This window comes from Bombyx mandarina, chromosome 05 (assembly GCF_030267445.1).
Source record: "Bombyx mandarina strain Sakado chromosome 05, ASM3026744v2".
Lineage (NCBI taxonomy): Eukaryota > Metazoa > Arthropoda > Insecta > Lepidoptera > Bombycidae > Bombyx > Bombyx mandarina.
In genome coordinates this window covers 7,013,927-7,039,699 of record NC_143212.1, presented here as the reverse complement: position 1 = coordinate 7,039,699, position 25,773 = coordinate 7,013,927, and the positions used below count along the sequence as shown (strand labels likewise).

The following is a 25,773-nucleotide window of genomic DNA, read 5'->3' as shown; positions in this document are numbered from 1 at the left end:
ATATTCTTTAAATAAATTCAGCGGGTCAATAAGCATTTACTGTGTAAGTTTTTTTAATATTAGAAAAAAAAGACCACTTGATAGCAATTATTTTACAACATGAATCATTCCCTAATATTGAATTTAAAAATACAATATTTATATTTATAATATATGTACAGTTCGTCTCAATATTCGACTGTTTTCACCGGTCGTGATCACAATGTACAATTTAAAAATATACGGTAAAATCATTGAAAAAATACGTTTGGACCCGATGCACTTAGCATGATAAATGCATATACAAAGTTTTAAACAATCTTTTGATATTAGCAACTCATATAGTTAGTTGATATTATTAGCAACTATTTTACAACATGAATAATTCCCTAATATTGAATTTAAAAATTCAATTTTTGTATTTCTAATATACTAGCTGATCCGACAAACTTCGTAGTGCTTCAATCGATAAATAAAAGACCTAAACTTTTGTATAAAATAAACTTAAAACAAACAAAAGGAATCACTGTCCGACGGGCGACACATCAAATGAAAAACAAAATTGTTATTTTTATTTAATTCCGAGCATTTTCATATTTATCTACCTTTTAAACCTTCTCTGGACTTCTACAAATAATTCAAGACCAAAATTAGCCAAATCGGTTCAGCCGTTCTCGAGTCTTAGCGAGACTAACGAACATCAATTCATTTTTATATAAACTTATATATAGGTGTAGATATACATTCCGCCTCAATATTCGACCGTTTTCACCGATCGTGATCACAACGTACAATAAAAAAAATAAACGGTAAAATCATTTAAAAAAATTAAGCAAACCGACAGTAAACGTGAACAATTTCTCAATGGAATATTATTAGATAGATTCGTAGCGCGTAGCCTCGTCGTAGCCCGTAGGCGGCAGTCACACAGCGCGGTCCGAAACAGGCGGCCGCGGGAGCCGTATCCACAGCGGCCCGCGGATATACATACATGTATATGTATATAAGTCTTCTCAACTTAATGTGACACTAATACAATTTTAGCTCGTTCAGTACTAATTAATTGTAAGCGTTGACACCAAACTAATCGGTGAGTTTGCATGTACAGCAAAGTATAATTTACTATATTAAACTACTGTTAAGTCTCGTGTTTTTTTTTTAAATATTATATCAGTTTATTTGTGCAGACAGTCAACCGAGTCGATTGCTCATCTAGAACTAAGTAGTTACCGAAACTAATGGACGTTAATATCTGCCACCAATGCCGTTATATGACAATTTCTGTCTTACTTTTCAAACCGGAATGAATAACTGCCGCGCGGCAGAAAAAAGCGTGATTGGTATCTCCCGATGCGGAATATTAATACCTATATGAATAAAAAAATATTCTAAATACCATAATATCGAATACCTTTTCGTGGTCAAGGATATTTTTTATTCGAAATTATTATTCGAAAACATACAACTGTCTTATAAACACGTCCCCGTATTCTTAAGCTTTAAGAAGAAATATACAATTATTAATACTAGAGGTCCCGCAGTAGTCGAAATTCGACTATAATTAATTGGAATTGTAAGTTTGTACACTATTATGATTATATTTTATACTTCTATAATCACAAATTTCGCCAGGGCTACTCTATAAAAAAATATTAGTAAAGACAAACAATATTTAATCTATTCTCAATTTGACAACAGACGTCAAGAACAAAAGTTTGACAATAAATAGTATGCATGCGTGTGTGCGTCAAATACATAGTATGTAGTGTGTGTAACGTTTTCTTTAATGATGTAATGTATTTTTTATGCATTATTTAAAAAAAAATTTGCATTGTGCACTTCTTCTCTATATTCTCTGTAAGTGTGGAAAATTTAATACTCCTCTGTCCGCGCAATTTTCGTAAAAAGGGATACAAAGTTTTTGCTTCACGTATTAATATATAGATTTATAGTTTTACTATTGATTGAAAAATTGGGTTTATTTTCAGTATAAATGGAAAAGAACACACAGTACGTTTTTTTTTTTTAAATCCTTCCACGAAACTAACAGTTAAAACAAAAAAGTCAATTTCTGAAGTGCTTTCCACGAAACTCAATAACGTAATTAAAATAGATTATTGTCGGTAAAATTTGTTTGATTCAATCAAAGGATAGGAGGAGGAATAAGGAGAGATTTTTAGCAATCGAAGCACAACTATAAGTATTCAAAATTGACAGTAAGAACTGCGAATAAGTTCGTTACATTTTTATAACAAATTATACCTAGGAACAATTGTTATACTGAGACCTTAGAACTTATATCTCGAGGTGGGTGGCGCATTTACGTTGTAGATGTCTATGGGCTCCAGTAACCACTTAACACCAAGTGGGCTGGGAGCTCGTCCACTCATTTAAGCAACAACAAAAAAAAAACTTTTATACATTATGTGCATTCATCTTTATATTGAACTCGCAACTAAATTTTCTTCAGACTTAATTCTGCAATAACCAATAACAAAATTTCTAGTATAACGCTATTATGATCGTCCTCCTTTAGACTTTCAAATAAACTTATAGCGCAAGCGATAACCCAGCTAATTTCCTGCAAAGTCCATTAATATTTGAGAGAAAATTGCCGATAAGTATTCTGACTTTATTCGTAATAGACTTACTACTACTAGCTACAGACTTAAGGTGAAATTTAATAAAGCTTTTGAAGTAGTCCTAAAATGTACAAAAATAAATTTTCTCTTAATTGTATTTGTATGTAATTGTTGTAATGAAGGTAGAAGCCCTATTAGCCATTATTTTTTGGTGTTTATAGGCAAACAAGTTCACAAGACAAATGGGAATTCAACACTCATTAAGAGCTCATAGACATCACAACGTATATATCACAAACCAACCTCAGACACGAAGTTTCTATTGTCATTTAACGAATGACAAACTGGAACACAAGTTTGATTCCTGTCAAAAACGGAAGGACGGTGGTGCGTATCTACTCGTGCGGGAACATTTAATTATAACTAGAGGTCCCGCAGTAGTCGAAATTCGACTGTAATTAATTGGAATTGTAAGTTTGTACACTATTATGATTGTATTTTATACTTCTATAATTACAAATTTCGCCAAGACTACACTATAAAAAATATTAACAAAGACAAACAATATTTAATCTATTCTCAATTTGACAACAGACGTCAAGAACAAAAGTTTGACAATAAATAGTATGCATGCGTGTGTTCGTCAAATACGTGGTATGTAGTGTGTGTAACGTTTTCTTTAATGATTTAATGTATTTTTTATGCATTATTTAAAAAAAAAAATTGCATTGTGCACTTCTTCTCTATATTCTCTATAAGTGTGGAAAATTTAATACTCCTCCGTCCGCACAATTTTCGTAAAAAGGGATACAAAGTTTTTGCTTCACGTATTAATATATAGATAAATAAAGTTGACGGATTTAATTGTAAATTTGATCTACATTTTGATACGAGTGAAGAAAAATTGTGTTTCGGTTTGAAGGGTGGGGCAGCCGCGGTAACTATGCTTGAGACCCTCGAAGTTAAATCTCAATGTGGGTGGCGCATTTAATTCGTAGATGTCTATGGGCTCCAGTAACCACTTAACATCAGGTGGGCTTTGAGCTCGTCCACCCATCTAAGCAATAAAAAAAATATTCATTTTTATAATAAAATAAAATCATATCCTTGAAATAATTCAATCAGAAATGATTAAGGTATTCCTACTGACGGGTCGCACGGCTATATGTTGACTGTTTCCCACAACCCGAAACACTTATCTTCACTTTCCTCCATGCTACTAATGGTTTTGGTAGGAAATTGATATTTATTAACTGAAGCGGGACGAAGTCTAGTTTATGGATTAAAATAGTAAATGTACCTGATCAATGCAGCGCTTTACAACAATTTTGTTGAAATTTCATACTCGAATTATGATTTTCGTGATTGGATTGGTTTGTGAAAAACACGATTAGTGATTTAATATTCAATAAACTATAATGAACCCAAAAACGATGGGATTACTACGAGTAGTAGATTATGATCAAACCGGATGATATTGAAATCAAAAGTAAAAATGCTTAATTTAAAAAAGTTTTTAAATGACACAGCAGTTACAAGTAAGTGGTGAGTGAATACAAAAATTTAATTCCATTCACACACACAAATACAGTTAAAGTTCAGAAAACGTGTATAGTAACGAAACAAAAGTATTGCATTAAAATTATTTTGCATTTTAATTTTAAATTGGTTTACGAGTCGACCGCAATTACTGGTTCTAAGTCGTATCTATATATTAATACGTGAAGCAAAAACTTTGTATCCCTTTTTACGAAAATTGTGCGGACGGAGGAGTATTAAATTTTCCACACTTATAGAGAATATAGAGAAGAAGTGCACAATGCAATTTTTTTTTTTAAATAATGCATAAAAAATACATTAAATCATTAAAGAAAACGTTACACACACTACATACCATATATTTGACGCACACACGCATGCATACTATTTATTGTCAAACTTTTGTTCTTGACGGCTGCTGACAAATTGAGAATAGATTAAATATTGTTTGTCTTTGTTAATATTTTTTACAGTGTTGTCTTGGCGAAATTTGTGATTATAGAAGTATAAATACAATCATAATAGTGTACAAACTTACAAATTCAATTAATTACAGTCGAATTTCGACTACTGCGGGACCTCTAGTATTAAATAATTTTGTTAATTCTCAGAATAAAATTCATTGAAGCACTCTATGTCTGCCACGTGATCGCTTGGCTTGGCCATTAAAATTTTCGTATCAGCTGGCGTTGTCACTAAAAGTAACTGATACAGAAAAACGATACTCTTGGTATCTTGTACTTTTTTCGCCGAAAAGTGTTGCCGTATTTACGTTGCTTACTCTCGTTAAATTTAACGTAGATGACTTGACATTCGATAGTCGGCGCTGTAATTTATCAAGTTACCTCGGAACGTGTACGTACGGGTAACCGTGCAATAATGCGTGAACGGAATCAAATGTCGTTCGTTTATAGATAAATGGAAATGTGACGTATTTTTTTACATTATACAACGAAATTTAAGAATTAATTCTGAGTACATAGCCTCAAGTAAGTGAGACTTATTAGATTATATACATCGATATGTATTATAATCGACTTATTGGTATATATTTTTACTGGTGGTAGGACCTCTTGTGAGTCCGCGCGGGTAGGTACCACCACCCTGCCTGCCTGCTGTTAAGTAGTTACTGGAGCCCATAGACATCTACAACGTAAATGCGCCACCCACCTTGAGATATAAGTTCTAAGGTCTCAGTATAATTACAACGGCTACTCCACCCTTCAAACCGAAACGCATTACTGCTTCACGGCAGAAATAGGCGGGGTGGTGGTACCTAACCGTGCGGACTCACAAGAGGTCCTACCACTACTAAAAATATAACCAGTAAAAAATATTTGCGACAATGTTCAATACACCAATAGAAATCAGAATAAAGGAAGAGTTTAAATTGTTTAGTAGTGTGTAGGTAACCTATTGTTAGTGATTCGATTATTTAAAACAGCAGTCAATTCGTTTACATTCGTAAAAATGTAATAGTCGGCAAAATAACAATACATTACGATTTTTTTACATTACAGTATAGTAGAGTATGCATATCAATGTAAAATTAAAACAAATTCAAAACTGTTCAATGTTTAGGCGGTTTCGCCGCTAAGAGTGATTGATATATTTCAGAAAATTATCAAATCAACACAAATCATGTAAGGAAAAAAATTAGCTGCGGTGTATTTACCGACTGGTAAAAAATAAATTAGTAAAAATTTAAATAATGGATATAATAAAGAGGATATGTACAAAAGGCGAACCTAACCCACACTTTTCTTTCAGCAAACCAAAAATAGAAGTGGAACGTTCTGAAAGTTTATATATGCTAATTCCTTTTGACATTATGTATTCTGCTCTTTCTAATACAAGGCGAATAATGATTCATTTGATCGTTGAGATGCTGCAGGCTTGGCTGCGCTTCACTAAGCTTCTTAGTTCCAACAATGTTTGACATTTACTTGCAAAATACGACAAGTACAATGACGGAGAGATATATTTACAACGTTATAAAGTAAACGTTTTCGAAAGAGCCTTACAAACTGGTGAATCCCCAACTCATAGTACCGTTATTGTCGCCAAATAAAATACATATATCTATTTGTTGATACAGCTTACAAGCTACCTAGCGTATTAATGGTAGTGTGCTAAAATCTTAGATAGAAATTTCAATAATGCAAGGATTCCATTCGATGAAATAAATAATGCGTATGTAATCGCATAAAACATGAACAAACAAATCTACAAATATTCATTTTTATAGATTAAATATGTTAGATAAAGTAGTTCATGTGCCAAGGGAAATCAGGTGCGTGGACTTAACCGAATATTCTATCATAAGCTGAAAGTTGTATGTTTTCGTTTACCCACACAACTATTTTTAAATTGAAAACATAGTGTACTTTAAAATAGTCCGCTTTATTCTGTAGACAATTTTGTTTGCATTATTTAAGTGCAGAATTTCAAATGATTTAAAATAATTCGTTCAAATTTAATAAGGTAAATGTGTCCTTAAGAAAGGCTAATCGGTGTGCTTGTAAACATACCATTATAGTATACAGTCTTTCCATCTCGTATTTACTTATCGTTAATTTTTTTCAATATTCCCGATTGATGAATAACGTCTAGAAATAAAAAAAATAAAAAATCGTGAATACGGGTTACAGGATCAGTACAGTTAACTGATGTGAATCATGATTATCTTCAAGATGGGCTTCAGTAGCCGCTTAGAACCAGACGGATCTACGACAGTGAGCCCAAAGTTGAAAACAACAAACTAATTCGGGGAAATCGGAATGAGTCAGAATTCAGCGTGAATATCTTATTACTTTTTCTCAAAACTTTGTCTCCTGCGTACTCAAGACCGAGCCCGTCTCGGAAAGTCAGATGGGCATGATTCTTCAAATTACCGTTATTATTATATAATATTCTACAACCTGAATTCTAGACGCCAGTTTTTGTTGAGAGCAATTTCGCAATTTACCTTCGAAATTGGAAACGTGTTAAGAATCAAAAATTTCACGAGGCCTCTTTTTAGAGAAAACAGACTGAAGATAGACAGACGAAACCTATAAATTTTTTTAATTGTACATAAAAACCTTAAAAAATTACAAGCTTGAGAATAACCGCGGTGAAGCGTAATGTGACTAGTAGTGACCTCACCCGGGTATTTATTTTAATTAAATATTTGTCTAATTATTTATTAATTGTTTTAAATTATTTTACAGACGGCTGAAAAAGCTCACGTCTCATTTGGTGTAAAGTTACCGGATCCCATACACATTACAGCGTGAATGGCGTCACCCACCTTGAGACGTGAGGTCGAAATCTCAATTGTACTATACAACGGCTGTGTCACCCTTCAAATCGGAATGCGTGACTGTTTCGCGGCAGAAATAGTCAAGTTCGTGGTACCTACCGATACAGTTTTACAATGCGCTCTACCATCATTACCACTGTTCTGCTTATTTCGTTCTTACGTCTACAACTGACAAAAAAAAAGTATGTTTAAATTTGTTTAGTTTTTACTTGTTAAACAAAAGCACACAGGACAACTTTAATCACTCCCCTTTCCATTAATCTATCTATCTATCTGTACTCGTATCTATATATAAAAATGAATTGCTGTTCGTTAGTCTCGCTAAAACTCGAGAACGGCTGGACCGATTTAGCTAATTTTGGTCTTGAATTATTTGTGGAAGTCCAGAGAAGGTTTTAAAGGTAGATAAAGGTGAAAATGCTCGAAATTAAATAAAAATAACAATTTTGTTTTTCCTTTAATGTGTCCCCTAAAAGTTTAGGTCTTTTATTTATTGATTGAGGCACTACGAAGTCTGCCGGGTCAGCTAGTAAATATATAAAATCACCTAACTGTACGCAAATATATTGAAGATAAGTTACACTTAGAATTTTCTAATATTTTGGAAGATAATTAATATTAGCACCCACCCTCCGCACGCAATACGCCGCGTATTCATTCAAATTATAATATAAGCAATAGAACGATATTGCTCCTTCCTGTACGTTATTCAACCTACAGAGCGTTTGTGGCTGTATCTACAACATCCATTAATAAAACAATTTCTGATTCAATGTTTTCTTTCTCTAAATCGAAATGAAGGGGGAATCGACGTGTTTCGAGTGAAACATCGCGAGCTCGTTAATTGTACTGTGTAAGTTTTATCTTGGCTATCAAGCGTCGAAGGAAATATTCAAACTTCAAGTAATACAGCTTATCGTATACCGGATTGACATAAATCTCGAGCGACCTCGACGGGTTTTACCACGACCCTAAACAAAATATCGGAAAACTGGAATACAAATTGAAATAGTTTTGTTGTTGCACGAATAATTTTTAAGTGTAAACCGATCATCGAATTTCATTAAAAATGGGTGGGTAATGTAGACATTTATTTAAATAGTAGAAAATTAATTAATACAGCGGCCAAACTGTTGTTGATTTTATAGTGTTACAGCTAAAAACAATATTAATAATTGAATTCGGAACTATCATTCTCATAGATATTGAATACGTCTGTGTATTCGCATTTTCGCGCAAGAATGACAGCTACTCTGATATTATGATAGAGCGGGACTAAAAAGAGAACAAAACTAGTGGTGAGTAAAGTAGAGAAGGAAAGAATCCTGAGAAATCCTATCAATCAGAAAGGGAGACTATTTTGAATGTGCTTGATGCTTGTGCATATAAAAGTGAAAAAAAGCGCTCATTTATATACTCAAATACATTTCATTTCAAAATAAGACATTTTCCATTTTGTTAAATGTTAGAACACAGTTACGTCAAGACTAAGTAGATACAAAAGATATTTCTCAAGAAATCAAAAGAATCACTCGCAAAAGAAATGTCTAATGTCAGGATAATCATGTAAAAGTATTTCACGAAGCCCACTTTTATTATATATTTTAAGAAGTTTTAACGAAAATATGATATCTATGCTTAAATATTACTAACAGTCATTAAAAAGTTGGCTAAGTTAGAGTATTTCAGAAACGTTACGATTAACAAACAGTAAGAGTAAAATAAAAAATTGGTAGCTTATCGCTAAAAATCATTTAATTGAAAAATACTTGGTACATCTCAATAAAAAAAAAATTGGTTATCCAGGCGTGATTTCTTTTCCGTCTTATACTTTTAAAAGGTAAGGGAGGATTCCTAAAGGACAATTCTAACCAACAATTGACTAAATTAGAAGAGTAGAATATTATCTAAAAGCACTTTATGGTCTATGTACCGATACGCTGCTAGAACAAATATTTATTTCGACACACCGTTGTCATAATATGTACCTATACGCCAATCCGCCGAATTTTATCAGTAACTATAGTCAAAACAGTTGTGACACACGGATAGAAGATAATAGACACTTTGAAACAAATTATTAGGGTTTTCTTTTATACTATTAGGCGTGTTTTTTATATACGTGTGATTTTGTCAAACATTTAAGTGCCACGTTCTTCTCTATATATCACTCGATGTACGTAAGTGTTGGCAATGCTGTCTGGTCGGGTTTCGGGGAGCTCGCCGATCGAGAGGTCCCGGTTTTATAGTGTCGACGTCTACTGGATCGGGCATGCCTTGGGGGTGATGCCCTCCGCACGTAACGCCTCGCCTTGCCCCTGTCTGCCTTGGTTGAGTTTTTTTCATAAGAAACGCGGCTACGAGTTAGTGAACGACAAGAGATTTAGTCGGTTCAACTTAGACATGCCGCTTACTCAGACGTCCCACTTACCGCCCTTAACGCGTAGACGGAAGTCCTGGAATTTCCTATCGGCCCAATTTTTTTTTATCATTAACAAAAGAGGACTTTTTTCTTAAACACGTGATAACTAGTCAACAGTTTATAAAAAGCGAAATGTGAGTTTTGATTATAGACATATGTGTTGTTGTTTGTCTAACCCTTCGCAGATAAGTAATTGTAGTATTGTGTCATTCATCCAGTAAAATATTGGCCAATTACGAGATGGGCAACAAATAATCGAGCCACGAAACATAAGGTCACGTCCTACAACCAAGCTTCTTATTAGTTAATGGCCTCGATGAGTGCACACGTCATAACAATGAGAAAACATGTCATTAATGGACATTAATTAAACCCTACGCAATGCTTCCGCAAAATGAATGAGGCGCAAAACAAACATTGGTCTTTAATTGCACTTACGACGAATACAATCACATTAATTTCTTTTTGAATAAGTCAAATAAGTAGTCGTGTTCCTTAGTTATTTTTTAACCCTTGTAGTAAAAGATACAATTTTCAGATTTTGAATGAAAAGTACTTTAACGAAAAATACGAATATTTAAATTCAGCATGCTGTAACATGTTAGTCTATTTGTTTATTATTATGAATATGATTGACTAGTACATTTATTCGTAGTACCGCTGTTTGCAGCAGCTGTTAGTAGTTGAGAAAACTTGCCTGCATTGCAGTTCGAGAGCATTAAGCTTCGTATTTGCCTCAAGACTATCCGACATCTATTTACGTAGAAAATTTCGTTCGTATTTTCGAAATTCAAACTCATCTTGATTAAAGTAGGAGCCGCTTTCTAGTGTGAAGTTTCAATATTTATTTAAGTGTAAGTAGTTTCTCTTCTCGGTAAGGAAATAAAGTTGGTTTATCGTGAATTTGTAATGGAAAAATCAAGTGTCGGATTCCAGAAGAGCCCAGTAGCGAGTTACACATGACATGTTTACCCAATACTCATGTTTACACGAGATGCTAGATTTCCCGACACATCTTTCTTATCCTCATGTAAGTTCCTATGATAATAGATGACGTGAGCTAAATGTAAATATTTTTGGGTAACCTATATTTCGAAGGAAATAATGACATCTTATCTTACAGTAATAGCAACCCTATTGGACTTTATACACCTTTTAAAAATGTGTAAATTATAAAATACTAAAATTATTTATATCTGATTAATACGGGACGCTTAAGAACGCCGTTACAAAAAACATTTTTGAATGAATGGATTTCAAAAATAAACTTTCATTGTCAAACCTCAAGAATATTGTACAAAAACAAATACAAATTTAATCAGAACACAACGAATTAGATTTCCCGTTATTGTCGAGTGACGACGATATAGCTCCCGGGAGTGTAAACGCGAAGTGTAAAGAAGATCAATCTCCTGCAGCCGACAGGAGATTGGAGCACTTCTATCGCCGTTTACTATCAACATTTTAGAACTCACTGTTTATGTGAGTCAAAAATTTACGTAAATTGAATGCAAGCGTTGGCCACTTGAGTTTCACGATATAATATGTTCACTAGTACGCGGACTTAGATTCAATAAGTTTTTATATAAATCAGTAAAAAATCGTTTTTTTCGCGTAATGCGTTTCGGTTTGAAGGGTGGGGCAGCCGTCGTAACTATACTGAGACCTTAGAACTTATATCTCAAGGTGGGTGGTGCATTTACGTTGTAGATGTCTATGGGCTCCAGTAAGCACTTAGCACCAGGTGGGCTGTGGGCTTGTCTACCTATCAAAGCAATAAAATAAAATAAAAGTAGATAATATTGACAATCCATTAGAACCGATCACAATTTTAAACGATGAATAGGAAGGGTATCCGGCCTTGGGCTGTCGAGAAAAAGCCTTTTTTTTTGTAATTAAAACCAAGAAATTGATTTCTTGTTAAAGAAGATTGACAAAAGAAATTTCTAATGTGATTAACAATTAATGTGATTAAATGGAAAATGAGGTCATAACAAAGAGCCTCAACAAAGATTCGTACGTCAAAATCGCTTCCAATCGTCCTTTTGAATCGTTTCATAAAGATTTTTTTCTTCAGGAAACAGGAAACATATTACTTTCAGATAAGAATAAGCCACACTCAGATCACGAATGATAAATATCTTTAACAAAGATATTAGTCAGGCTTACTAAGATATAGACAAACGAGGTGATAAAAGTGTGTAAGCTGCTCCTGAGAAAACGAACTCAATAAACACTTCACGGTGACACGACTATTCGATTTTCATATTTTTATGCGCATAATGGTTCAAGTTTCCTCATAAAATAGTTTCCGATGTTCGAATTGAGTAAAAGTTTCAATCTTTATATACTTGGCCACTTTTCTAGACACTAGACCTCATAAGGTCGCTATGAAGTGTTTAACGAGATGCGGAAAGAAATGTACGTTTACACAAAAATAAAAATGTCTAGTTTTCCTGAACAGGTTCTCATAAATGTGTATAAGAAAGATCCGTGGCATAACAATAATAGTCTTTTTCAAAAACGTTCCAAATACTCCTTATATTTGCTACAATTTTATAAATGTAATATATCACAATACTATTTTACCTTGTGATCAGAGTTTTTTGAACGGTCCAATCGAGAGACTTTCTACTTCATCTCAGACAAATAAAAAAAAACATGTCCTGCCCTGAAAAGATTTCTATCTAACACGAAAGAAAGGGGAAGTCTTTTCGAATAGTTCTTTATAACGGATATAGCTTGCTAGCGCAAGACTTTCTTGTTTGTTTGTAGTTAAACTATTCAGCAACCAGCGTCGATTTAGATCTCGAATTTCGAAATTACCTATCTTTATTAATTGTCAATTTATTTAACACTACATGACAATACTGCATTTACATGATATGACGATTCAAGGCTTATGCGTCATCATAATCGATTTATCGTTGCCGCCGCTGACTACTCCCCGAAACCTGCTCAGGCAGGAGTGAATTGCCTTCGACGCCTTTATGGAACCATCAGATCCAATAACTCGCATTAGTCGCCTTCATCTCTAAAACTAGGAGCAATCTTAGGGACTCTGGTAACCGTACTCATCGGACTCAGCAACCAGTTCGACGTGCCACCTTATCCATACATCAGCCCGCTGAGTTTCTCGAGGGATCTTCTTAGCGGGTCACGATTCCGATCCGATAGTAAATGCATTCACGAAGCAGCTGCCCTTGAGCTGTTAGGTCTCCTTCGGAGGCGCTCGAGCGGCTGTTAGCAAATCCCACCCCTCTTGGCTGATACTTTGTTCGCCCACCTATCCTGGTGAAACTGGAAAAGTCTACGGTCTATCAGTAATCATTCCTTCATAAAAAAATATATGATGATATGATAGATTTTTACCCACTAAACGTTTACATCTTGACGTGGCACTGTAGAAATCTACGTATAGCTTGCAATTATTTAGATACGTCTCCTGAGTGCAATTATCATAGTGATGTAGAAAACCTAAGCGTTTGAATAGGAACAATGCTAAAATAATTGATTCAAAGATCGAAATCATAAATTCCAATTGAAATTTCCGATGCTCCGTGAATGCAGACAAACACGCTTACGCACGAATCGGCTTTGTGGCGGTCATCTAATGTTCTATCGATAACATGCATATTATGTACTCGATAAACAGCCAGAATACATTATTAGCACGACGGAGCTCATTTTCAATTGATAACAGCTTGAATGCGGTAATCTCGACTTGACATTCGGATGGGCGTTATCCCGTGTTATTAGCTATTTGTGTATGAGATAGGACAGTGTTATGGTACCGGTTTCGGTAAATCTGACGCGATAACTGAGCCTTAACCTTCTTTAGCCTCCAAGACGTAATTGCGATAAGAAAGGACATTTAGTAAACTTTTATGATGCGTAAAAGAGGAGCAAGCTGCTTGTCTTAGAATTCATTACGTTATCTTTCCATCATTTTTAAATATAATACTTGTGTTCGTAAATTAGAATTAAGAAAAACCAGCGAAATAGTTTGAAACCAAATGGACTTTGAACGAATATTTTAGTGTGTTTACATTATTTACGTTTACCCATCGAATTACTACAACAAGTATATTTTGATAATTTTTCAGGAAGCGACAGCCACAACGGAGTATAACAGGGTCTAACTAATCTTTAAACAAAATATTTCACAAACAATAAAAAGTTCCTTACATTAGCAATGTGTGTACTTCACTAGGAAGTAGTTAGCGGCTTGGCTAAGCCCCTAGTATTGCTGACATCTATAAGGGACATTAACTAGTTGAGCTGTGTCCTTATCTGCCTACAAAAGAAATAAAAAATGAAATAAAATTCACTTACCTTCGTGTATTCAAATAACCTAGATAGGTACTATTGTCCCAATGAGAGTTAATGTATTAAACAACTTTTAAAAACTTTTCCCTAGTGGCGCGATTATAAATAACACAACGAATATTTAATAGGTAAGTAAAGGTAGCCAAGTTAATGACTTAGCTGTAGTAACAACGGAATTTAATTATACACCGTTTTGTAATAAAGGCCCATCTCACACGATACTCGTAAAAAAAGCAATTTAAGGAATTCCTCACAATTTGCCACAAATGATATTCTGAGTTTAACAATATGTTTTTGAATAATAAGGTCTTCTTATTATAACGAATAAGACTAACCAGTAGATTTAATAAATAAGAAACTCGCGGTACTTCTAATAAAAGAAAAATGGTGGAAAATTTGGAAAACTAGGCTTCCTGTCCCTATAAAGGATTTAATGATTACAAGGTCCATTATAATAAACTATCGAATCTCGATCATGACTCGCTGAGAATATCCCTGTATCGTATCGAAAGGGAATCGACGTCAGAATGATACTACGGCGACGTGGACACGAAAAGGCAGTTATTCAATGTATGCCAACACGGCTGGATCACAGTTTACTGGTGTTAGGACTTCTTGTGAGTCCGCACGGATAGGTACCACCACCCCGCCTATTTCTGCCGTGAAGCAGTATTGCGTTTCGGTTTGAAGGGTGAAGCAGCCGTTGTAACTACACTGAGACCTTAGAACTTATATCTCAAGGTGGGTGGCGCATTTACGTTGTAGATGTCTATGGGCTCCAGTAACCACTTAGCACCAGGTGGGCTGTGAGTTTGTCTACCCATCTAAGCAATAAAAATAAAATGTATTGAAGTATGTTTATTACTCTTTCACGCAAAAACTACAGGATGAATTTTGATGAAACTTTACTATAATATAGCTTACACCTCAGAATAGCACGTAGGCTATAATTTATAAAGATAAAGCGTAAATTACCCAAAATATAACGATAAGTGTCAAGTAAGAAGGAAAAAACCGCCATCTGCGAGTTATTTTGGCATGCGTCGCAAAAACCGTTGGAGTTAGACGTATATAATATATTATGGAAATGTTTATATTAAAAAGTTCTACAAAAAAAGCCCATAATAGCATATATCTATCTTTTATTTGTAAGCCATTATCGCCAAAATAGTCAACTATGAATATAAGAAGAGGAAAGATTAGATTTTTTGTTTGTTAGTGTCAGGACGAGATTTGTATATAAGAAAATTCAATAAGATTAATAATAAATCACAGATCCCGACGCGAAGCGAGGGCGGGTTACTTATACAGAATATTTTAAAATTTACATCAACTATTATCAATTAATTATTATGAACTATAAAACATTACTTAACAAATTACCTTGTATCAGAGTAATTCATCATTATCCTGTCCTTCTCCCAGTCACCTGAGGTCGGCGCAACATGTTTTCTCCTTCCATACTCTTCTATCATATACCATTTCTTCGCTCACTCCCCTCTTACCCATATCGTCTTTCACGCAATCCATCAATTTCTTCTTAGGTCTACCTCTTCCTCTATATCCTTCCATATTCATAGTTAACATTCTCTTACCAACCTTATTTTCATTTCGTCTCATCACATATCCATACCATCCCAAACGCGCACTCCTCAGCTTCTCTGTCACAGGTGCCACTTTAAGACTTCCTCTAACATATTCATTCCGTATTCTATCCATTCTCGTTACTCCACACATCCATCGCAACATTCGCATCTTTGCTGCATGCAATCGTCTTTCATCCAGAATAATTATTCCATCGTCAGAGTAATTATTAACACTTTTGTTACTCAAAATAAAAAAAAAGTTCAATAATTTGAAATGAAGGAAATTGTTGTGAAAGGAGGCCATTAGGGAGCCTGCTAGCAGGAAAATAATAATAAAACAGCTGTTTATTCAACGGTAAGCAGCGGCTTGGCTCTGTCCCTGACATTATTGACGTCCATGAGCTACGGTAACCACTCACCATTAAGTGGGCCGTATGCTCGTCAGTCTACAAGGGCAAACAAAATACAATATTTATTGCCATAGATTCCATTTAGTTAATATTCTACTTAACTCGAAGAATAGAATGGAATTTATGTCTATTAATTACAGATTCGAGGATGTAATAGGCGCGAAAACACAACCAAAATAATGTCTTTAATTTTGGGCATAAAATTATTACGTCAATGTAGCTGTTCTCGAACCAAGTCATGCTGCCTTGTGGTTTTAATCAAAGCCAAACTTTAGGAAACTGGCGTTAATCTACTAATTTCAGGATAAGAAAGTTGTGCGAAAAGTTTATGATAAATTCAATGGGAAAATTGTGACTTAGAAATACTTCATTTATGTTACATTTATATATGTATATTTCTTTCTAATATTCATCGCTATTAGAATAAAAAATTTGTTTTATTGTTAACAATTTAGACGTCAACATTTTGTGTATGAAGAAAAAAACCGCAACCTATTAAATGCCTTGACAAAATATTTTTTTACTTTTGTGCGACTAATTAGGTCACATTGATGGCTCGCTCAGCCGTTAACACGCAATGACTCAAGAGTTATAATTTAACAAAAATTAATTACTATGAAACGAGTTTTAGTCGAAAATCTAGTGTATAAGAGACGTGAACCGTTAACTGTGCACCGGCGGAAAATTAAGGCCCGGACTAAGGTACGCTGCGAGAGAAAGAGCGGGCGCCATCATTGCCCATTAACCTCATAATAGGTTAAATATGCTAAAGAGCTCGCATTCAGGAATAATAGTAGCAATGAGAAGATTCCTCAAAACTCTACGTTACACGCGACTCACTGCGACTTCGGTATAATGCTGCCTAATTAATGTGACGTCATTTGTTGGTAGTCCATCAACGAACAATTGGATGTCGTTAGTAGTCCAGTTTGTATATTTGTATTATTTCTAATAAGTGCTTGTGACTAGAATCCCAAAAAGAACATCCTGTACAAAGGAAACGACAATCGTTCAGCTCGACAATAACGCTATGAGCATCTTGCATGTTGGCTACACTTAAAGGTTCAGCGAGCAGTAACATTCATGGTTAAGTAATAAAAACAAACTGCGAACACACACTTCGGCGAAAATAAATCTTCCCCGAAGTTACTCGAATACCGTGAGAGAAACAAGTTTACTAAACGATTTACTAAGCGCTTCGAAGCGAGTTAAGGAAACGAATATTTATTTTTGCAACGCGAAACGTATTGCATTAAAGTAGTCATTATATTTATAGGTACTCGGTTTTCTTGCTCTACGGCCTACGCTATCGTAAATAATATTGTTTTTTTCAAAAGCTATTTTTTTAGTTTGAAAAACATTTGATTTACTTTTTACATGTCTAAGGGGTAGCGCACACACAATACCAGATCACGATCTCACAAATTCTAAATTTTATATTACATAGGCTTCGCGGCCAATATGCGCAGCGCCTATAGCTATACGTGCTCATAAGAGTCCAGACTTATAACCATTCTTGCCACACAGAGAATTGGAATCACCCAACGGTAAACTGCAAAAAATCCGCAATTTTGCTGGTGCCATTTGGTAATTGAAACTGTCATGAATTATAGCGGCACCAGGCCACTAAACAGTGACCGTGACTTTTTTAGGGATACGTTTTCGTTTGGAGTATTGCCTAGATCTATTTTTTTATCCCAAATGACAATGCAATTCGAAATTCTTTCATTTTTGTGGTTTTTAAGCAACGCAATGTTACTTTTACGCATTCGTGTCGCTCGTGATCGTTCAATTCGTGCGGCCCCCACTTATCAAGTTTTTTTATCTTGCAAATTTGAGGTAAATGAACCAAATTTGTTTTGATGCTAACGTTGAAAGCTGCTGCTAATTCAGCGGTAAATTAAGTATCATCTATAGCTTCCACTATCGTCTTTAATTCGTCGTTGTTGGCTTTAGTTTTCGGGCGACTACGGGGTTCAATTTCTAGATGAAAATTTTCATGTTGGAAGCGATCAAACTAATAACGAGTCGAGCGTTCGTTTGGGAAATTTACTCCGTACACGTCATTAATGTTGCGAACTGTTTGTGCGGCATTGCGACCGCCATGGAACTCGATTGTGAATAATTATGGATTTATTCATATTTTAATCGAGTTAATGGTGATAAAAAAAGATACAAATATAATGAAGACAAGATATGAACCAATAAACCAAATAACTGAAATTGAAAATAGAATTACTTCTTAAAATAAAATTCATTAGAATTTATTGCCAGCCATACATAAATAATAATAAAATGGCCAGTATTGTAAAACGGCAACTTGATAGGTTTATCCAAATTTTTGATGTACTAAAGTATACATTCCTAAAAGTATGCAAATAAATAATATGCATGAAACAAAATATCATATTGTGTAAAACTACAAAACCAATTGGACGAAGTATAAAATTATCTGATGTCCGGAGTGCCTCAGGGCACCTAGGGGATGTTATTTGACCTACTTTGGTCATCAACATCGAGTGTATTGCATATTTACCGCCTAGGAACTCAATTTTCCTGTTTTACGATTAATAAAATAGTTTATGAATTTGTAGTGAAATGGGTAAATAATATACTTTATTCAAAAAAGGAAAAATATTTATAACTGCGGAACGTACATACTACATGCAGCCGACGACAGGAGTTATTGATACAATCAGTATTAGTAATCAGTAAAATCGTTAGGCTGTGGTGGATGCTCTGTATTTAACGAATTGGCTTCTCTGATAAACTTGTCTTTTTCTTTAGAGTTTATTCAAAAATTTTTCGGAAGTTTGACGTTTAGGATATTTTATATCATGTTCCCGATGACACAAATTTATGTCATTTCGCAGGCTCGAACATAAATCCTTCATTGTGGAAGTCGTTCGGTAAACTAGCGATTTGTACTAATTTGCTTGAAAAAAATTGGTATCTACGTACGAGATCTGAGCCCCGGCATAATTGGGTTATTTCATACGAATACAGAGGTCTTGTCTTTTTGTAGACCTCAACGACGCGCTTTGTGCTTATCCCTGCCCGTACGGAGTATAGCATGAGATACAAATGCTGACTTATTCTTCGTCATTCTACCTTATATTTTCTATCTATGTTAGATTAGTCTCTTCACGTAAATATATTAAACAAGAAATTGGTTGTCTGTAAAGTCAGTTTACGGACGATAGCTTTAGGTGATAGCGTCATTAGGAAAAATTAAAGAAAAAATTATTACTTTTATGAATTGAATCAAATTATTGTCGCTGAATTATCATTATTTTGTATAATACAAAGAAGGAGTTAATTGAAAATTACATTTTTTTCGATAAATTAACGCTTGGGCCGATCGTGCCTCTCTATCGTTTGTTCTTCGCTCTGGCTGGCACGTTCAGCCTCGGGCGGACCGTGATACTTTTTTGTGCGTGCAGCCGGTCTTCATCGATTTATAAGACGTTATCACGTCAAAACCAATTTTTGACTAACTTGTTGCCACAAGCTGTGCTGGAGCAATCGCATAGCAGCCACAGTAGCTTATGGGGCTATTCCAGCTACACACTGTCTGGTAGATCTGTCTGTCTGAGCCCGCGGGCTCAACCTCTCAGTGTCTACTAGCAATGGCCCTAGTATGAGCAATGTTTCGCCGAACCGCGACTCGCTGAAAAGATCCGGCGAGAAGCTCACTGAATTGGCGATTCTGAAAATTGTTTGTAAAACCGAAAATCATAAATAAAGGCATAGGATAAAGGCGGCTTAATTATGCACCACGGAAAACTGCTTTGTTTTCATTAGTTACGTTAGTCCCAAGATCAACTTCCCGGACGAATTCAATGAACATAAATATATAATTGCGCAAACAACTGAAGCTGCGCAAACAGCTGAACTACTTATAACACAAATAAGTATTTAAGGAAAATGTTTGTTTTTAAAAACGTCGTTTTCGGCGAACAAAAAGAACTGCCTCACGAAAAAAGATTAATTTTTAACAAAATAATCAAAGAGTTATTAAATTACAAAAAACCCTGTCAGTGATTTAATTAAGTTATAAGTACTTCGTCGGTCTTAATTTGTTCGGCTGCTGTGCTCACGACGTGAATTTGACGGCCGGTCACAACCGGACTTGTTTCACTCAAAATACGATTTACGTCTCCAAATCAAACCGATTTTTCGATTACACTAATACTAATAATATATATATTACTTGCGAAATAGTTCAGGCCTGTAGGTATTTATGTGAGACGTCTAGACTACATACAATTTTGTTTGGTATATGCATTGATGGTTTTTGAAAACCGTAACTGATTAAAACGCAAGGTTACTTCGTGACAGATATGACGGAAACGTGAACTCAAGGATGCCGAAACACCATCCATACCCGTATCTACCGATTTCAAGGCAATGATCACTTAAGATCATTTGATTCTGATCTAAAATAAGTCTGTAAGCGTCCGTAAAACAAAAGCACTCCAATGCGAAAAGGCAGTAAGTAGATTAACACGAAATAAAACAAAAAACAACGAAGAAATCTTTAACAGTTACATCGCGTAATATAGAAGACTATCATAAAAGTACACTTGTCGTACTCAAAATGTCTGAAATGTAAACTCACTTCAGGTACGGTAAAGTTTCAGATTTCCATTTAACTCGAAGAGGTTCATTTTTCTGTGTAGTGCATGCAAAGTGTAGCCCTGTTAGTGCAAAGGGAGTCGTCACGTATTTGCACGTGTTTAATTCACGTCTGTCTAAGCCGGGGCGAGGTTAACGAGGCGAGGGGAGAGCTTCATACAGCGTTGCCGGCGGCAGTTGAAGGCTTTTTTGCAACCGGGGATTGTTTCAATATGGGGCGAAATAAAAAAAAAATGCAATATTAGTTGGAAAGCGTATTGCGACTGCATCATTATAAAGCATACAGTGTATTTTTAATGCGCGATCGTTAACTCGTAGATTTATTAAGCATTTACGAAATAGGGTCTGCAGTATTTCCTGCGTTGCTTGATAGTTTGTTTTGCAGCAACTCTGTAAGTGGAAGCTTTAAATGAAAATTTTAACAAAGATGATCGTTAAATGAACGGCAATCTCGAGTATCTTAGTCTTCTTAAAAATCAAATGAGAACATACCAAACACGTGTTATAAGTTGACTTCATAAATTAAATAGTAATCTATCTAATTGCCAAGATTGTACCATTTTGTATGTTCTTGATTGAATAATATCACCGTAAATCCAATACAAACAAACTCACATGAACGATTCCCTCGTTAAGTACAATTAATTATGTCTACACAGTCTAACGCCCTTTAACATAAGGATTAAATTATCAGCTCACACATATAGGAATCCATAGATCAAACTAATCCCTAGCGTGGGAAACTAGCTAGTGGTGAAGTTGTTAGTCGGCGTCATATGTACCGAAGTACCTTTCTTTTCTAAATGAGTTTCAACCTTATTTAGTAAACAGAAGACTGGTTTTTAACAAAATTTGTTTCGTTATTTTTGTTGCAAATAATAACGAGAAAGTTTTGGTCAGATGAGACAAGTTAAGAGCAAAATTCAAGGAATTACGAAATAATCTTGATCAAACAACGTAAGCTGTGCTAGCAACTTCATAAGAGTATACATATTATTCTACAAGTCTTGCTAACTATTTTTTTCTCAATTTTAATAAAAATAGATCCAAGCCAAATCTTAAAATTTTTAGCGAAAAACGTCCTATTGCCTATGTCGATTGAAAAAAAAAACGAAACTGTTAAATTTTATCTCTCTCTCTCTCTCTCTTATACTTAATGAATGTTGATAAAAATTGGAATGTATGGCAATTATGTATTGTAATTTTACTATCTCAGATGAGCTCACGACGAGTTCCCGGCCTAGCTAATATTAAGCGGACATAACGTGGATGCCAATTGCCACCATTCACCTCGAAGCATTAGTTAATTGAATTAGTGTAACAGCTTGCTGCCATTTTGACAAAATCGCATGTTTGTTTCACGACCAAACAAGCAAGACATTATCAAACCGGGCATGCTCTTAAGCCACTTGAAGTTAAGAAGTAGACGTCATAGGGAGATACCAAAGATTGACTTCAGAGCCCAATGGGAAAAGACTAGATCATGCTAAAGAATTTCACAATTCAATTTGTTTAATCTCCTTGAAGAGTAAGTGAGAATTAGTTTGTCGACTATCCGTAAATAGTACCTCTTATACATGGACTCCCATCATCAGCATTATACATCTCAAGTTTCATATAAAAAAAACCGAAATTAAATATTAAATTAAGACTTTTTCACAATTAATCAGTTCCAGATATTTTGGCGCTTTCAAACAACGAATTCCCGAAACGCGAGCGAAGAAATTTCGGCATAACGGTTTCAAGTGGCATGAAAACAACCGAGTCGCTAACTGTCACGTCAAACTAAAATCACAATACGAGAGCGCAGCTCAAAACACGATATCCCAACATTGGGAACTAGACCCATATCATATTCGCTTGCTAGTGGCGGATGCGAAAAAGGCGTCTATAAGTGATGACCCTCGTCATTCGACCGCGCCCTTTCACGCCGTCAATAACCACGCAACGAAATACGTTTGTGCACGTATTTTACGTCTATTAATCCCGTTTTGAAATGAGATTACATAGGGTTTGTTACACGCCTTATTGAGGCTTAATTAACGACTGAAGTTTAAATAACTATTCCTCCGATATGAACACGTTCACACAGGTCTGCGATTAATTAGGACAACGAAATTTTAAACTTTTGTTTGAACTAATAAAACCTTGTGAATGCGTTGCGTTTTTATTTAGCACGACGCGCGGGAGTCTATTAGTTTATTTTTTAATTTCTCCCATCTTTTTTTTTTCCTACCTAAGCTGATAGCTGATAGAGGCTATATCAGCGGAACCTTAACTAGTAGGTGAGCTCACGGCGCTCAAACCTTAGAACGTTGCTAACACGAACCCTAGATATCGGACCGGTAGAGACCCGGTGCAATGTGGTTAAGGTAACGCTACCAGCTGCCTTGAGACATTAGTTTCAAGTCTCAGAGTTCTATAGTACAGCCTACCCCACCATTCAAACCGGAGCCCATTATTGCTTGACGACAGAAATAGGCGGGGTGGTGGTGCATACCTGTGCAATCCGCACAAGACGTCCTGGCACCAGTGTAATAAGATTATTTTGAATTCCGTTCTGTAAGATTTATGAGACTTATTTTTCTTTGTTTCAGGTTAACACCTTTTAGAAGTGATAAATTATAATTATATACATTTTAAATAACTAACACGTAAATATTAAATTTATCATAATAGCAACATAGAGATTTCATTAGAAATTTAGTGCCTAATAAAAAGAATTATTAGTTATAATGTGAAGTGAAAAAAAAGAAAACATTTTAGACAAATATCATTCCTCGATATTCCGTTTCAGTAATTTCAGTTAAAAATTTTAACGCAAAAATTAAATCATAAGGAAAATCAGCTCCGCTGTGTATATACCATCTAAAGTGGATAAATAATTTTGCGTTACTAATAATTACATAAAAAAAATAATTAAAATGTTACCTGTACCTCAAGACCGTTTGTCGGGACGTCGCAGCAGTTCAATTGTAAGTCGGACCCTCCTCGGACGCAGGGCATCGGTCTATGTTACCAGCAACCACCAGGATCCAGCAAAGGTATGTTATTTTATTGAAAATAGCTGACCGGGCAGATTTCGTTGTGCCTCAATCGATCAATAAAAGACCTAAACTTTTGTTTAAACTTAAAACAAACAAAATGAATCTGTTCGACGAGGGACACATCAAAGGAAAAACAAAATTGTTATTTATATTTAATTCCGAGCATTTTCATATTTATCTACCTTTTAAACCTTCTCTGGACTTCCACAAATAATTCAAGACCAAAATTAGCCAAATCGGTCCAGCCGTTCTTGAGTTTTAGGGAGACTAGAGAACAGCAATTCATTTTTAAATATATAGACTATTGTTGCATCCGTTCTCTAATACGATTTACGGTACGGTACCTTAAAAGGCTATTCTAGCTACGCCTGAACGAGTCTAATAGGTAAGAAGCCCGACTTTCTCTTTATGCTGCATGTCGATCATAGGGCGTAACACATTTTCTAAATAATCATCATCAATACCAGTATAACGTGTATTTGATTTACAAATGATTGTTAAGATAAAGGAACAAAATTATGTATAAAAAGTCATCACGCAAAACATACAAGTTTTTGTTATGACAATTTTAGCTGAAATAGTTCTTTAGGTTGCCAGCGACAACGTAGGAAAAAACATAATTTAAAAGCCATATTTTGACCACTCCGTTTCTACTGTGAAGCAACCGTGTGTTCTAGTTTTACTGGTGGTAGGACCTCTTGTGAGTCCGAGCGGGTAGGTACCACCACCCTGCCTATTTCCGAAGTGAAGCAGTAATGCATTTCGGTTTGAAGGGTGGGGCAACCTTTGTAACTATACTCGAGACCTTAGAACTTATATCTCAAGGTGGGTGGCGCATTTACACTGTAGATGTCTATGGACTCCAGTAACCACTTAACACCAGGTGGGCTGTGAGCTCGTCCATCCATCTAAGCGATAAAAAATAGTTTAAAAGTACGAAAAAATATTAGGTACTCCACCTATAGTAAAATTATATTCTCACATCTAAATTTAACGATCGTAAACAATAAGAGTCTCTCATAACCACATACTATATATCATTCGTTAATAACTTTCGGGGTACTTAATTAGTAATTGTCAGCTGAAACTATCTAAAACAATTTTAGTACCTCTGCTCGAACTTTCCAATTTCGCATTGTTTCGTTCTCTATTCCTTATCGAATTTCGAATAAGTACGTGCTGTGCCTACCAACTGCGGTGGCCCTTCGCTTAACAAATAATCATTGTATTAAGGATAACGACAGAGTTAAAAATTACACTTAATAGTAAAAAGAGTTTATTTCGTACAGTTCGTTCGTTTGAAGTCGTCGTGGTCTAAAGGATAAAGACGTCTAGTGCATTCGTGTTAAGCGTTGCACCGGTGTTCGAATCCCAGGCGGGTACCAATTTTTCTAATGAAGTAGGAACTCAACAAATGTTTACGATTGACTTCCACGGCGAAGGAATAACATCGTGTTACAAAAATCAAACCCGAAAAATTATAATTTGCGTAATTACTGGTGGTAGGACCTCTTGTGAGTCCGCACGGGTAGGTACCATCACCCCGCCTATTTCTGCCGTGAAGCAACAATGCGTTTCGGTTTGAAGGGCGGGGCAGCCGTTGTAACTACTTTATACTGAGACCTTAGAACTGATATCTCAAGGTGGGTGGCGCATTTACGTCGTAGATATCTATGGGCTCCAGAACCACTTAACACCACGTGGGCTGTGAGCTCGTCCACCCATCTAAGCAATAAATAAATAAAAAAGTTCCCCTTAATGTTGCGGGAATTTATGGCCTTAAAAAGACTATGGTGAATTTGTAATTAATTAATGGCCATAAATAAACGTGATCAGCATTGTACATGATCGAAATGTCAGAAGACAGTTTGACGTTTTTCTTCGGGAAAATTTCAAAACTCTTCTAGAATATATGTTTGTGTTGTAAATCTAATTAT

At 35.2% G+C, this 25,773-nt stretch overlaps 1 protein-coding gene across 1 annotated transcript in view; it reads left to right on the top strand.

The window, feature by feature from the left end:
• The first annotated feature begins 916 nt into the window (after positions 1-916).
• dcma (syntaxin-like domain-containing protein decima) overlaps positions 917-25,773 on the top strand; it is an 88,107-nt gene continuing 63,250 nt past the window's right edge. The window contains exons 1-2 of the mRNA XM_089727634.1: positions 917-1,069; positions 23,387-23,833. Of these exons, the coding sequence (XP_089583760.1) occupies positions 23,714-23,833 (120 nt within the window). The 5' untranslated portion in view covers positions 917-1,069; positions 23,387-23,713. The remainder of the gene's footprint in view (positions 1,070-23,386; positions 23,834-25,773) is intronic.